The sequence below is a fragment of the Portunus trituberculatus genome, chromosome 31, assembly GCF_017591435.1.
Source record: "Portunus trituberculatus isolate SZX2019 chromosome 31, ASM1759143v1, whole genome shotgun sequence".
In the NCBI taxonomy this organism is placed as follows: Eukaryota; Metazoa; Arthropoda; class Malacostraca; order Decapoda; family Portunidae; genus Portunus; species Portunus trituberculatus.
The window spans coordinates 3,742,246-3,756,621 of NC_059285.1; the positions used below are offsets into that span (position 1 = coordinate 3,742,246).

The following is a 14,376-nucleotide window of genomic DNA, read 5'->3' on the forward strand; positions in this document are numbered from 1 at the left end:
GACCAGGAAGATGATAAGTAGATTAATAAGAAGGAAGAAATTAGCTAAATGATAGAAGTAAGGACCCGCCATCTTAATACATGATGCGTTTAAACATTTTACTGCTCCTACACCAAACTTGAGTACGTTCAGCTTCCGGAACGTTCAATAGTGAGGATCAGAGCAACGTTGTGATAATAGGATGAAGAGGGCAAAGGTGATCCTCAAAGTTCCACGACTGGCTGAAATGAGACCCACCTGTACGTGCCCAAGATGAGGTAGGTTACTTCAGGCGTGTGCAGGGTGTGGAAGGCTGTCACCTGCATGGCCTGGGTATTGAAGGGCAGAGGGTAGGGCTCCGCGCCGCTCACGTTGACTGACAGGATGTTCAGATCTGAGAGAGAGAGAGAGAGAGAGAGAGAGAGAGAGAGAGAGAGAGAGAGAATCATTTATTGCTGCAAAAACACTTAGAGTATAATACTGATGAGAATGGTTTAGAACTGTAGGTGACGTGAAAAAAAAAAAAATTCAGCAGTACAAGGCAAAAAGTGGCCGAAATCTGACTGACAGTGTGTACAGAGCCTCACTCACAGCTTCTTCCAAGAAATTGTTGTGGCCCAAACACGATGCCCCTCCCCCACACACACACTCCCTTGCCACCAGTGGACTGTATTTTCAACCATGGACTTCTACGCCACATCACCACTTTCAAAAGGTTCTACTGTACACAGGCTTAAGGGCTGGGTTTTTTTTATTTTTTCTTGACAGATTAACAAGAATTTTACATTATTAGAGAGAAAACCCTCTAAGACTTAAGTAATCACCTCTGTGGCCTTGGAAGACTCTTAACCCCCTTCAGTACTGGAGAGCATTTTCACCATGAATTCTGGGTACGATTACACGATTTTACTTACATTGGGAAGGGTCTATGGAGGTCATAAGATTAATGGCCAGACTCTTCACTAGTTCAATCCCCCACACAAGTTTTTAAAGCAGTATAAAATCACCAAATAGTAAGCAGAGTAAACATGAAAACACGTCCTGGTACTGAAGTGGTTAATGAAACAGCAAAGCGTTTCTGAGTGACTCACCTCGCCGACGCCTGCGAAGACGCGCCGCAAAAGCCTTGGCGATGAGAGTTTGTGCTGCGTTGCGAATCTCTTTGGTGTAGGAGTAGAAGTCGCCCACGGTGTCCAAGGGTCGCTCCGCGTTGCTCATCTGTGGGAAGGATAAGCTCATCTTGCTCGTCAGGGATATAAACTCTGAAGAAACAGGAAACTTGATGTGAAGATGAGCCACCCAGCTATGAAAATAAACAACCAAAGTAGACAACAAAATTAAAGGACTTAAAAACCAAGGAAAGGATCGGCTCACCAGGTCAGCGAGGGAGGGCAGGGGCGGCAGCGGGTCGTCGTCATACTGCTTCGAAGCCTCTGTACCCGCACCAGCCACCACCCACACCAACACCACCACCACCACCACTAGCCACCATGCCCACAGCCTCCTCATCATGCCCTCCCACAAGTCCTAAACAGTCCTGTGAGGCGAGGACCACTGCAAGAACCAAAACGACAACCGATCTTTTCAACGAGGTCAAACGATGAGTGTTGAATACAAAAAAGTGCTTTCTTGCGTTCACAAGCCAACCAACCCGCTAAGCTTATGTCCTTACATCGTTTGGTCTCTAGCTAGAACTATTCTTAAAAGACAAAAGATAAGCAAATCGAATAATTGGACACACACACACACACTCTCTCTCTCTCTCTCTCTCTCTCTCTCTCTCTCTCTCTCTCTCTCTCTCTCTCTCTCTTCCATTATATCTCCGTGCTTTAATCATCACATCTCTTCCATTACATCCCCGTGCTTTAATTATCACACTCTCTTGCCATTAATATTTCCACAGACCAAAAATTAAATAGTCTTTATTGGTAGTTTTCTCAGTCGGCGGTAGATAATCCTTGTTCATGAAAACCTCTATCAAAACTAACAAAAGTAATAACCATCACTGGAGCCAGAGAGAAGTAGTCCAAACAGAGAATCTTAACTCGATAATGCGGACTAGGATACTCAAAACACTACGGATGCTATCAACCACGACGCATGCACATTAATCTCATATTAACCCCTTCAGTACTGGGACGCGTTTCCATATCAATTTTGCTTACTATTTGGCGATTTTACACAGCTTCAGAAACTTATATGGAGCGTAAAATAGCGAAGACTCTGGCCATCAATCTTCTGACTTCCATAGACTCTTCCTGATATCAATCAATTCATCTAATCACACCCAAAACTCATGGTAAAAATAGGTTCCAGTACTGAAGGAGTTAAAAGCACACGCACGACACATTAACGAAACGCAATAGTCTCAAATTAAAAGCACACACACGAAGATATTAACCGAAAGCAGACCTTCACACTTTCACCCTCTGCCGTTCGATAACTACTGAAGGCTCATGAGTGACGCGAGCCTTGAAGCAGCTGCGTAATACCTGTGATGAAGCTGTTTCGACTCTGTCTTGGAGCACTAGATTAGTTTCAGAGAGAGAGAGAGAAAGATTCCGGCTATGTCATTCTCTCTCTCTCTCTCTCTCTCTCTCTCTCTCTCAGCAACCTTACATATATTTCCCTCGTTGATAAAATAGCTGAACCTTCACAATGCTATAAATCTCAACAATACGTATTTCAATTGATCAGTACTTCGATTTCTTTCTTTTTCACCTGCAAAGATCTTCCTGTATCTCCAGAAATATTTATGTCTCTTTCTTGCCTACAAAGATTAATTGAAGAACAGAAACTTTTTGCATGAACTCAACGGATTAAGATGACTTGGTTATGTGTTAAGGGTGATGAAGGAAGATAGCTCGGTGTGTGGTAAGGGCCTGGATGAGCTAGTAAGTGGAAAGGGAAAAGATCAAAAGGTAGACTGAAAGATGGATAGATGGTATTAAGAGAAACATGAAGCAGCTACGGGCATGGAAGAAGGAGAGGAGACGAGAGGAGCTATTGAGCAACTGAGGAGATCGAGGAGGTGCTGGTGACAACAGTAAAATGCAGAAAAAAAAAGATTATGTTACTAGGTACAACAAAACCTAAGTACGTAAAGATAGTAATTAGTCATTCATTAATCTAGTCAGCCTTTCCTATAATCACAGACAACTTTGATAACTTTTTCGCATACAGTCTCTTCATAGTTTAGATACTTACAGAAAATGAGCCTAGCGTTAATGTTATTTCTATATAACCTTACCAACCTCAGTGACTTCAGTGTTAACAAAAGATGAACGCAGTAATAAATAAGAAACAGGCGAAAAAAAAAAAAAAAAAAGTGACGGGTCGCGCGCGTCTGTTGTTTCCAGCAGTGTTTACGCTTGGCGTCAGCGGCAGACCGACCGTCAGGCTGTCAGGCGTCAATGTGAGTGAGTCGATGTAAAGGGGCGGCACCTGTGACACCATCACAGCTGACGCCCCCAGGGGAAGCACCGCAACTAGGGACGTAAGTATTTATGTAAGTAACGAAATAGCCCGTCACTCTAACGGTTATAATCTAAGTATATATATATATTGTGCTATGCAGTGAACAACATTGTTTTTTCCTCCCTCTCCTTTAGCCATCCTGTGTGTTCAACCCGTCCCCCAGCCTGAGTGCAAGAAGGGGCAGGGGTGTGTCTCTGCATCCATCTCTTGTGCACTGTTCAGGTAAGAAAACTAGAATTATTCTTTTCGGCACTCAAGGAAAATTTGGGTCCCGGGTAGGCTGGGCCCGCGGCCTGCCAGACTGTGTGATGCAAAGGGTGAAGGTTCAGTATAACTCTGGCGGCTTATTTTTCGACTATTTTCTTCAAGACTTTCATAAATCTCATTGTATACAGCTGACTCAACCTGCAAGGGGACTGACAACTAGGTAGCCCTTTTTTTTATTTCTCCTTAGCCAATTTTTCCTCTTACATAAGAAAAAAAAAAGGCTTGGGGACCTGTGGGGAATGCACACTTTATTGCTGAACTTAACTGCTACAGTGCCTTTCACTTATTTTTCCCCTAGATTTATTTAATGCACTACTTTTTACCTTTCCACCACGCTTTCTTTTTTTTTTTCATGTACTGGGCATTTTACAGAATATCTTTCCAAGATTTTTTCATCCTCCTTTACAGAATGTTTTGGAAGTGAGTTAGGCATGTCATTACATAGTATCACTTGCTTAGAACCAATGGTCAGACAAAAGAAATTTGGCTAAATAACTGCACAAAAAGCATTAAATGCAATCATAACACAAGAAATGCTTCTACAGTGAAAAAATTAATCATGCAAACTGAATGTGTTGGATGCAGGATGTTAGGCAGTCACTGTGCCAAGTAATGGTTTGCAAATTCAATTGTAGCTCACTAACCAGAGTAACATTACCTAACCTAAACTTACCAAATCTGACCTAGAGTCTACTAGACTAACCTAATAAACCTTCCACTGGGTCAGTTTCAGTAAGATACTATAATGCTTGGCAACACCTGTGTGTGTGTGTGTGTGTGTGTGTGTGTGTGTGTGTGTGTGTGTGTGTGTGTGTGTGTAATTCACTGTTTGATCTGCTGCAGTCTCTGACAAGACAGCCAGACGTTATCCTACGGAACGAGCTCAGAGCTCATTATTTCCGATCTTGGGATAGGTCTGAGACCAGGCACACACACCACACACCGGGACAACAAGGTCACAACTCCTCGATTTACATCCTGTACCTACTCACTGCTAGGTAAACAGGGGCTACACGTGAAAGGAGACACACCCAAATATCTCCACCCGGCCAGGGTGTGTGTGTGTGTGTGTGTGTGTGTGTGTGTGTGTGTGTTATTAAGCACATTACCACACATGCAGTGCTTGTCTTGCTGCTTTAACAAAAGTAAATTTTTATGTTTCAGGAATGTCCGGCCAGCCTGGGACCCTAATTATCCCTGTGTGCTATTCTCCAAATATCGTAAAAGAATTTTATAAGATATGAAGAAATAATATGAGGTTGTCTTTTGAAAGAAATTCAAGAAGGTTGATTTGCCAATAATGGTATGCATTGTACTAATATTTTTCTTTTATTCACAGCAAAGTTGAAGACAGGCAGAAGTGACTAGTCTGAGAGTTGAGGTGGTTGCCATTCCTCAAACAGGAAATATATCTGCTCAAGATTGCAATTGAAGCTTGTGAAAATATCATCTATGTAGTTTCTGGTAACATAACCCTGGAGAAGCTGCTGTACAGTATGTATATATGTTTGATGTTTTGTAAAACTGAAGAATTTGATAAAGTTCAAGGAAATTTTATATGTGAAATAACAAGAGAGGCCATAGTGTATTAAACAGTGTGTTGGTGACAATGGAAGAAACAAAAACATTCAAGTGTGATGAGTGTGGGGAGGTACTGAAGAGTCAAAGTAAGTTTTTGCAGCACTCACTTTATCACGTTGGAGCAAATGTCTTCTACTGCGAAAACTGTGAACAACTCTTCCTTAGTAAGCGGGAGCTTGAGAAACATAAAAAACATGAGTGTACATCAAATGAGGAAACATGTACTGCAGATAACACTGATGTGAAAGATACAAATTATTCTACTGTGAAAGATACAAATGATTCGACTGTGAAAGATACAAATGATTTGACTGTGAAAGATACAAATGATTCGACTGTAAAAGATACAAATGATTCGACTGTGAAAGATACAAATGATTCGACTGTGAAAGATACAAATGATTCGACTGTGAAAGATACAAATGATTCGACTGTGAAAGATACAAGTGATTCGACTGTGAAAGATACAAATGATTCAACTGTGAAAGAATGTCTTGAATGTAATGAATGCAAAAAAACATTTAATAACAAAGCCAATCTTGCCCAACACAAAAGGACTCACACTATCCGAAAAGTTAGAAAGGTGGCAAACAAAGAAAACGAAACCAAGGTTAACAGATGCCAAGAATGCAAGAAAACCTTCAGCAGCAAGTACACTCTCAGAGTACACATGCGCATTCACATGGACACAAAACACAAATGTGAAGAGTGTGGCAAGATATTCACTTGCATAAACTATCTTGCCCTGCACCAGAAAACTCATTCCTTAGAAAAGATTTTCAAGTGCAACGAATGCGGCAAAGCATTCACCCAAAAAAGGTACTTAACCCACCACTTGAATATTCACACTAGATACAAGAGTTATGCATGTGAAAAGTGTGGGAAAGCATTTAGCGACCAAAGCAGTTTGTGCCGTCACAGGAGAATCCACAGTAAGGTGAAGCAGTACAAGTGTGACAAGTGTGACAAAAGATTCAGACAGAAGGCTTACCTCACTGAACATAAAGAGAGTCATGATGGGAATATCCAGTACAAATGTGACAAGTGTGGTATGACATTAGGTAGTAGAGGCAGCCTAGTTAATCATGTGAAGATCCATGTTAAAGGAAAACATTTCAAGTGCAAAGAGTGCAAGAAATCCTTCAGCCAGGAAAGATACCTCAAGCAGCACATTAATTTCCATGAAGGGGGAAAGAGACACACTTGTAAGAAATGTAAGCAGCCCTTCAGCACCAAAGGGAGCCTCAGCCGTCACCAGAAAATCCACGCAAGAGAAAAGAAGAAAAAGAAGACGGTGCAGAAATTGAAGAAGTAACATACAAAAAGGATTTAGGAATACTGTTTATAGATAACCTAAAATTCATTGAACACAGAGACAGAGTCATCTAAAGCAAATAGCAATTGGGCCTGATAAAAAGAAGGTTTTAGCACTGTCTACAGGACATATATTTGTAGTTCAAAGTTCAAGTGTGAAGACCCAAGGCAGAGTAAACAAAAGTAAAGTAGAAAAGTCCAAAGGAGAGCTATTACAATTATTCCAGCACTACAAAATTTCACATATGAAGAACAACTGCAAGTACTAGATAATCCCAAGCCAGAAGGCAGAAGAGTAAGAGGTGACATGATAGAAGTCTTTACAGTCATGAACAATCTGGAAATCATAGACAACAATTCTTTATTTGAAATAATAAGCACAAACAAGAAGCTATTCAGAGCAAGTATTCAAACAAAAAGATTCATCAAAACATAACACACTTTTCACACAGAAGGAAAGATAAATGGAATGCCTTACTAAATCACTTTATGAATGTTAAATCAGTAATAGCATTTATGAACTGTTACGACAAGCACAATTTGATTAGATATGGAGGCAGGCAATAGGATCTGTGTAGATCAGTAGTGAACCCAGTGGATTATATTGGTAAGCCTTTTGGAGGTCAGTGTGAGAAAATACTTTTTAAGCAAGATAAGCTATATATATATATATATATATATATATATATATATATATATATATATATATATATATATATATATATATATATATATATATATATATATATATATATATATATATATATATATATATATATATATATATATATATATATATATATATATATATATATATAACATGTTACCAAATAAAGTGGAGAAAACCATATTGAATAAGGTGAAAATGTGGATGCATGTGTGGGTATGTGGGAAATTATTTTTATTGTTATTATTTGTTTTCATATAAGTTTATTTGATTAGTAAGCCTAGCATAGGGTTGCCATATGTTCAGATTTTCCCATACATGCCTGGAATTCATGTGTTGAAATCTGTCTGGGGGGATTTTTTTAAATTCCTCAAATATCTGCAATTTCAGCTTCCATCAATAACTTGAAACATTTATCTTATTTCTGTCCATTGAAATGATGGGAGAGGGAAGGTTCACCAGGTGGCACTTTAGTTTCAGTCAAAATTAATTAATGTGTATGGGTTGTGTGTGGAGTTGATGCTCCCAGTCTTCCCTGTGTTGCCTCACATTGTCTGCCAGTCTTTACTCTTTGACCAGCATTGATAGGGATCAGTTTGGAGTATTGTCTACTTGTTTGTGGCCTGGTAACCTTGTTATTGCAGATATTATAACATGTTAGTGAAGATGTCTGGAATTTTGTTAGTTCATATATGGCAACCCTACCCTAGCTGAAAATAATTAATGTGTTATGGTGTATAAGTATATGTTTCGACGTAATAATTGGGATTTTGCATATGTTTTATATAATAAGTCTAGTCATAATAGTCATTTGTTTCTATGTGGGACTCAGTTAGCACAATTGTATTGTGTGTGTATATATATATATATATATATATATATATATATATATATATATATATATATATATATATATATATATATATATATATATATATATGGGTTGGTGGGTGGTGGAAAGAAACTCAGGAGTAGCAGGAGTATTTTATTTCTCCAACGTTTCGCCCATAGGGCTTCTTCAGAGAGAATGACAGGCCTGTAGGCAAAGCAGTATATATACAATACAGATGGATCACGTCGCGGTGCGCTGGAAAGTGGAGTGCGCTGATTGGTCTCTTCCAGGTGGCCTCCCAGTAGCTAAGATGGTGAGCTGCGCCACTGTGCGGGATAGGCGGTCAAATCCCTCTCTGTGGTTCGTGGTTCTCTCCTCTGTGGTGATGTATGCTGCCTCGACTGTGTGTGTGTGTGTGTGTGTGTGTGTGTGCGAGCAGAAAACGAGGACAGCGTTATCTACAAGATACCATGCAGTGGATGTTCGTCGTCTTATATTGGCGAAACAGGGCGAGGACTAAAGAAGAGGATATATGAACATGAAAATGACATGCGCCACCACAGGACCTCTAACTCGCTAGTGGTGCACGCCCGGGACAAAGGCCATCTACCAAACTGGGTAGGAGCGACGACCCTATGCAAAGGATTAAAGAAGAGAGATAGGAAAACAGTCGAGGCAGCATACATCACCACAGAGGAGAGAACCACGAACCACAGAGAGGGATTTGTCTGCCTATCCCGCGCAGCGGCGCAGCTCACCATCTTAGCTACTGGGAGGCCACCTGGAAGAGACCAATCAGCGCACTCCACTTTCCAGCGCACCGCGACGTGATCCACCTGTATTGTATATACGTATACTGCTTTGCCTACAGGCCTGTCATTCTCTCTGAAGAAGCCCTATGGGCGAAACGTTGGAGAAATAAAATACTCCTGCTACTCCTGAGTTTCTTTCCACCACCCACCAACCCACCTGTTCTACATTGTTACATATATATATATATATATATATATATATATATATATATATATATATATATATATATATATATATATATATATATATATATATATATATATATATATATATATATATATATATATATATATATATATATATATATATATATATATATATATATATATATATACACACACACACACACACACACACACACACACACACACACACACACTTGACCCTCAATTTAACAGATTAAAAAGGGGAAGGATAGTCTGTTGCTTGAAAATACTTACATACGATAAACAACGGCATACAAAAAATTAGTTTTGTAATCTAAACAAGTAGTACTACCGTACATAAGTACTGTGGAGTAATATAAGTTAATCAACTGAAATAATGGTTAGATTCAAACATTTTTATTCTTCTTGTTTGGGAGGCATCTTGGCACAAATCAAACACCAGAATGAACACAGCAACTGACAGCGTATGTATGTATGTACAATCCTCAAGAGACGAGCACAGACTGAGAGGTGGATGGTGAGATCAGTGTTATAGTCTGTTCCATCTATGAAATCCACTCAGGGTGGGGCAGGTCATGTCATGTACCTCTAGCCATACTGCCAAATCATTCTTCTTACATGTCTCTCTCACTTATTTCCCATCCATGTGCTGTTTGAAAGTGATATTTTATATACTGTATATAGTAAAGGAAGTCACAGCACAGTGAGTGTCAATGTTTAGGATTATAATAATGATTTATAAAAATTCTATGACATGTGGCAGAGGTTTTTTCAAATGTTGCCACGGTGTGGTGGTGGAGGTCAGCACGTCCCCTTGGGTCCCTCACCTGGTTCCAGTCAGGTCAAGTGTCACGGCTCGTGTCTCACTTTCTGACTATCAAGCAAGATGGAAACTACAACCCTGATTTTTACCTCATATAGGTGGTGTGGAAAAAAAGTTGAAAATGAATAATAAATAAACACTAAATAAATAAGATATAAATTATATATATATATATATATATATATATATATATATATATATATATATATATATATATATATATATATATATATATATATAAGAGAGAGAGGGAGAAAGGAGGAGGAGGAGGCAGCTTGCAGATATGCAGGTAGGGAGACAATTTTAATATGATAATTGGTGGTTGAAATGGCAACACCGCACTCATGGGAATTCTGGAATCTGCCACACCTAGAATGGACTTCATAGATGGAACAGATTATAACATAGAAATTGCCTTATGTTACACATATTTCATCAGCCTCTTAACCAGTCTTCCTTCAAACTCGTAATAATTTTTTCTTTAATTTTATGATATAAGTAGTAGTTTACATAATATTATTTTACAATTTATTCAGTAAGATTGTATGTTTATTGTTATATTAGGGTTTTGATGTTTCTAGAGCCAGTGTCACAGTGGACAAATCTACCCAGCAACAGACAGAATGTTCATTGCTGTGTATTATATTTTGTTATCTGTTGAATTGAGGTCCATTGAATCGAGGGTCAAGTGTACTACATATTATGCATATAACTTTTCCATTGAGATTTATCTTTATTTTGTCTATGTTTTTAGTTAAATGTGAAGAAAGTACAGAAACTTGGATAACACACACACACACACAGAACAGAGAGGCTACCATCTAGTTCAGTAGCTGCTCTATTTAAAAAGCTAGAAATCATGAGTCCAGCACTTGATCCACAACAATAGTGTATCACCACTGCCCTAAACCATGGCATATCCTGGACACACTCAGTACACATGTTGAAATATTGAGTTGTTATCTGAATTCTGGAACTCCAAGTAAATCCAAACTTCAGGAGGAAGTTGCTGTACTGACAATCAAATCATGAAAGATGCTACTTGACTGACTGAGCTATGGGTTCGTTCATTGGTCAACAGGAATGTGGGCCTATTACATTTGGGTCATTACTTTAGTGAATAGTACATGCATGCACAATATGAGTAAGAAGAATATGTATTGTTTGATATCTATTTTGGTAAAGCTGATTTTGATAAACAATGAATGTATGAAGATAGATTTTTTGTTTCTTTTTAATTCCTGAATATGGTGCTGAAACACACTGAAAAAATTCTGGTACTTTGTAAGTGGTATTCTTTCTGAACTCTGATTCCCATGGCAGTAGTATCTTCGTGAACACAAATGTGAAGAGTCTTCTCAACAATGAGCAAGGTCATGGTCACTGGTACCATACAGAAACTTGCTCCTCCTCTGTGCATGAGTGTGTGTGTAATTCTCTAGTTGCACTTATGCAAGGTCTAAGTTAGGCTCATGTAATCCTGTATCCGTATCATTATTGATCCAATGAACTTGCAAACTGTCTAGGTACCATAAGAATTTAGCATAAATTGTTAAGTAGTAACACGAGCCCAACATAGTGTTATTCCTGGATGTGAGTGTGTGTGTGTGTGTGTGTGTGTGACTTCCTCACAAACAGGGCTCGTTTATTGCAATGTCGTCACTAAGAGACTGGTAACAATTCATGGAGAAAGATATACTGGGCAGAACTTGTGAAGTTTAATTCCTTGTGCATGAGAATGGATACAACAGCAGCAAGTTCAACACTGTCTCTGCTCTTACCACTCTTCTCACTAACTCACTGTTCCTCTACTTAGTTCTTACTAATATTTGCACATTGACTTATACTTTGCTGCCTCCTGACTCATGTTGGCTCAAAACTTCCTTTTATAGTACAATATGTTACTTCTAGATAATTCTACTTTACTATTACAGAATCTCCTCAATCCTCTTGGTCACATCACATAAGAGCCACAGTTCTACAATACACAAATGAAAAATGAACCATACAGATCAATGCTAGACTAGGCTCCATCTACCTGTGAGGCTGTGGCAGGGAGTGAGCTGGGACAAGCTTCGCCCTCACCCTTCCCCCATGGTGACACAACTCCCGTCGAGTCTTCCTGAGACTTACAGGTTCTTTCTGACATAACAATAACATCATTAACCATTGTTGTTACCCACAAATGGAAAATATGAAAAAGGCAATTAAAAACAATAAGCAGTGGCATGTCTGGAACTGAAACCAGCTTTTGCATTGGGTACGTAGCAGATCCAGTGTCATAAAGGGGGCTAACCTCATGTACCTCTTGAGAATGGTGGCGACTCGCTGCCTTTTCAGCTTTTTTGAGAACTTATCAGTCTTGAGGGCATTTTTAAGCTATATGAAGAGCTATTTTTTTTGTAATAAGAACATTAATAATGAACTAATATGACAATAATTAGATTAGCTTTAATGATGGCGTGTACCACTTGGGGGGTCCCATACAGTCCTTCCGTACCAACTGATTCCAGAAAAACTCAATTCCAGCAAATATAAATTTATTCACAAGTAGAACACAAATTAACTGGAACACAACCCAATAAAATGTGTGGGATGCATCTGTATTTCTTCCACCAACTGATCAATGCCAGATTATCTTGTGTAAAGCAAAATATTTTTTCCTCAGAAATTCATTAATTAAATTTAATTAAAAATCACTAATGGTCCCGAAAGTGCTCATGTACTACCTGAAAGGCCAAGATGTATTAGATTTCGTCTAATACATCTTGTGAAAGGCCTTCGCGTACCACTGGCAGTTCGCATACCACAGGTTGGAAACAGACCATCCCGCAGGCCACATCAATTGGGTCACTGGTTGAGTTGACACTGGTTCATATGTCACTAGTTGAAGTGTGTGTGTGTGTGTGTGTGTGTGTGTAATTGCCTAGTTGCACGTATGCAGAGTCTGTTTCACTGTTTGATCTGCTGCAGTCTCTGACGAGACAACCAGACGTTACCCTACGGAACGAGCTCAGAGCTCATTATTTCCGATCTTCGGATAGGCCTGAGACCAGGCACACAACACACACCGGGACAACAAGGTCACAACTCCTCGATTTACATCCCGTACCTACTCACTGCTAGGTGAACAGGGGCTACACGTGAAAGGAGACACACCCAAATATCTCCACCCGGCCGGGGAATCGAACACCGGTCCTCTGGCTTGTGAAGCCAGCGCTCTAACCACATGTAATCTTATCTCTATCATTGGTCCAGTGAACTTGCAAACTGTCTCGATCGCTACCAGAAGAACTTTCATGAATTGTTCAGTAGTAACAAGTAAAACCAGAAGCCCAACATAGAATCAATGATCATTGTAGGTACCCAAATGGAATTTATTTATCAGTGACAAGCCAGGAGCTGAAAACAGCCTGTCTATTGATCTAATTGAAGGTTTACAAGGTAGTTCTACTCAGGAAGAAGGAAAATGTAGACACGTCATGTACTGTACCAAGAGTTTGAAACAACAACAACAAAAGTTATACCAAAGTTATCACAAAATACAGGTCAGCACAACACTTTTCAATTCAGTTTAGAAATAAGATTTCTTAATTTTAAGTACGACCAACTAAATAATGACATCAAACAACAAGTATTAGAAAAAAAAATCAACGAGAGAGAGAGAGAGAGAGAATACATGAAAGTATGTATAAAAAATATCTATAAGGAAAGCATAACCTCTCAAGACTTACAACTACACAGTTATGATTACAACAAGAAATATTTTACGTCAGTAATGCTGCTGCGCTACGCGGGCCACAGACATCGACTAATTTAGCTCCAGTCTGCCTAGCAAAGTGTTAGTGGTTATTTGAAGAGGACGATGTTTCGCTAATTTCTAGTCGTCACCGTGGAAATCAAGGGCTGCCAGTGATCACAGTAATGGTGAGTAGTATTGCCTTGATAAAGAGTTAGGTTTTGCTGACCGGTCACCTCAGGAAGGTCTCCTTGGGAGCATAGAGCAGTGCATAGCTTGGCCATGCTCGCACCCGCCCGCCATGGCGGAGCCTCCACAGCCTCGCGCCATGCTGTGCCATGCCTTGCCATGTCTATTCATCGCCTTGTATCTATTCCACCCCCATCATATTGCTGCTACTACTCAGTGCCTCATGGAGGACGTTGTCGGGTGAAATGAGGCCACGCCAGGAAGGTGGGCGGAGAATGGCGCCATGGTAGTTACTAGTCAGTGGTCCCGTGTTGAGTACCGCGAGGCCGTGGACCGTGGGGCCCGAGCAGGTGTGTTGAGTAGCTTCGGAGAGCAAAGTTCACACAAACACACATGGAAAGCGGCGAGGTAAATGGGCAAACCTCTTAATGTGTAGTCCCTGTTCACCTAGCAGTAAATAGGTACGTGATGTAACTCGAGGGGTTGTGGCCTCGCTCTCCCGGTGTGTAGTGTGTGTTGTGGTCTCAG

General features: G+C 39.8%; 2 protein-coding genes across 3 annotated transcripts in view; one reads left to right on the forward strand and one right to left on the reverse strand.

Moving 5' to 3' along the window:
• Positions 1-2,427, reverse strand: part of LOC123511606 — a 30,595-nt gene extending 28,168 nt beyond the window's left edge. Inside the window, 4 exon segments of the mRNA XM_045267632.1 lie at positions 238-373; positions 1,071-1,197; positions 1,354-1,533; positions 2,392-2,427. Coding sequence (XP_045123567.1) covers positions 238-373; positions 1,071-1,197; positions 1,354-1,491 — 401 coding nt within the window. The 5' untranslated portion in view covers positions 1,492-1,533; positions 2,392-2,427.
• Positions 2,428-3,324: 897 nt separating this feature from the next.
• LOC123511605 (zinc finger protein 501-like) lies at positions 3,325-7,295 on the forward strand. Of its 2 annotated transcripts, none has more exons than XM_045267630.1 (3): positions 3,325-3,475; positions 3,591-3,678; positions 5,063-7,295. In XM_045267630.1, exon 3 carries the CDS (start codon positions 5,333-5,335, stop codon positions 6,617-6,619), a length of 1,287 nt encoding a protein of 428 aa, XP_045123565.1. In that variant the 5' UTR covers positions 3,325-3,475; positions 3,591-3,678; positions 5,063-5,332; the 3' UTR covers positions 6,620-7,295. The 2 variants fall into 2 exon arrangements, with proteins under 2 accessions (XP_045123565.1, XP_045123566.1); XM_045267631.1 differs by having other exon boundaries at positions 3,340-3,487.
• The last annotated feature ends 7,081 nt before the right edge of the window (positions 7,296-14,376 follow it).

Bases quoted from the DNA above. Each gene is read 5' to 3' on its own strand.
- LOC123511605 (XM_045267630.1), top strand. From the start codon at position 5,333: ATGGAAGAAACAAAAACATTCAAGTGTGATGAGTGTGGGGAGGTACTG.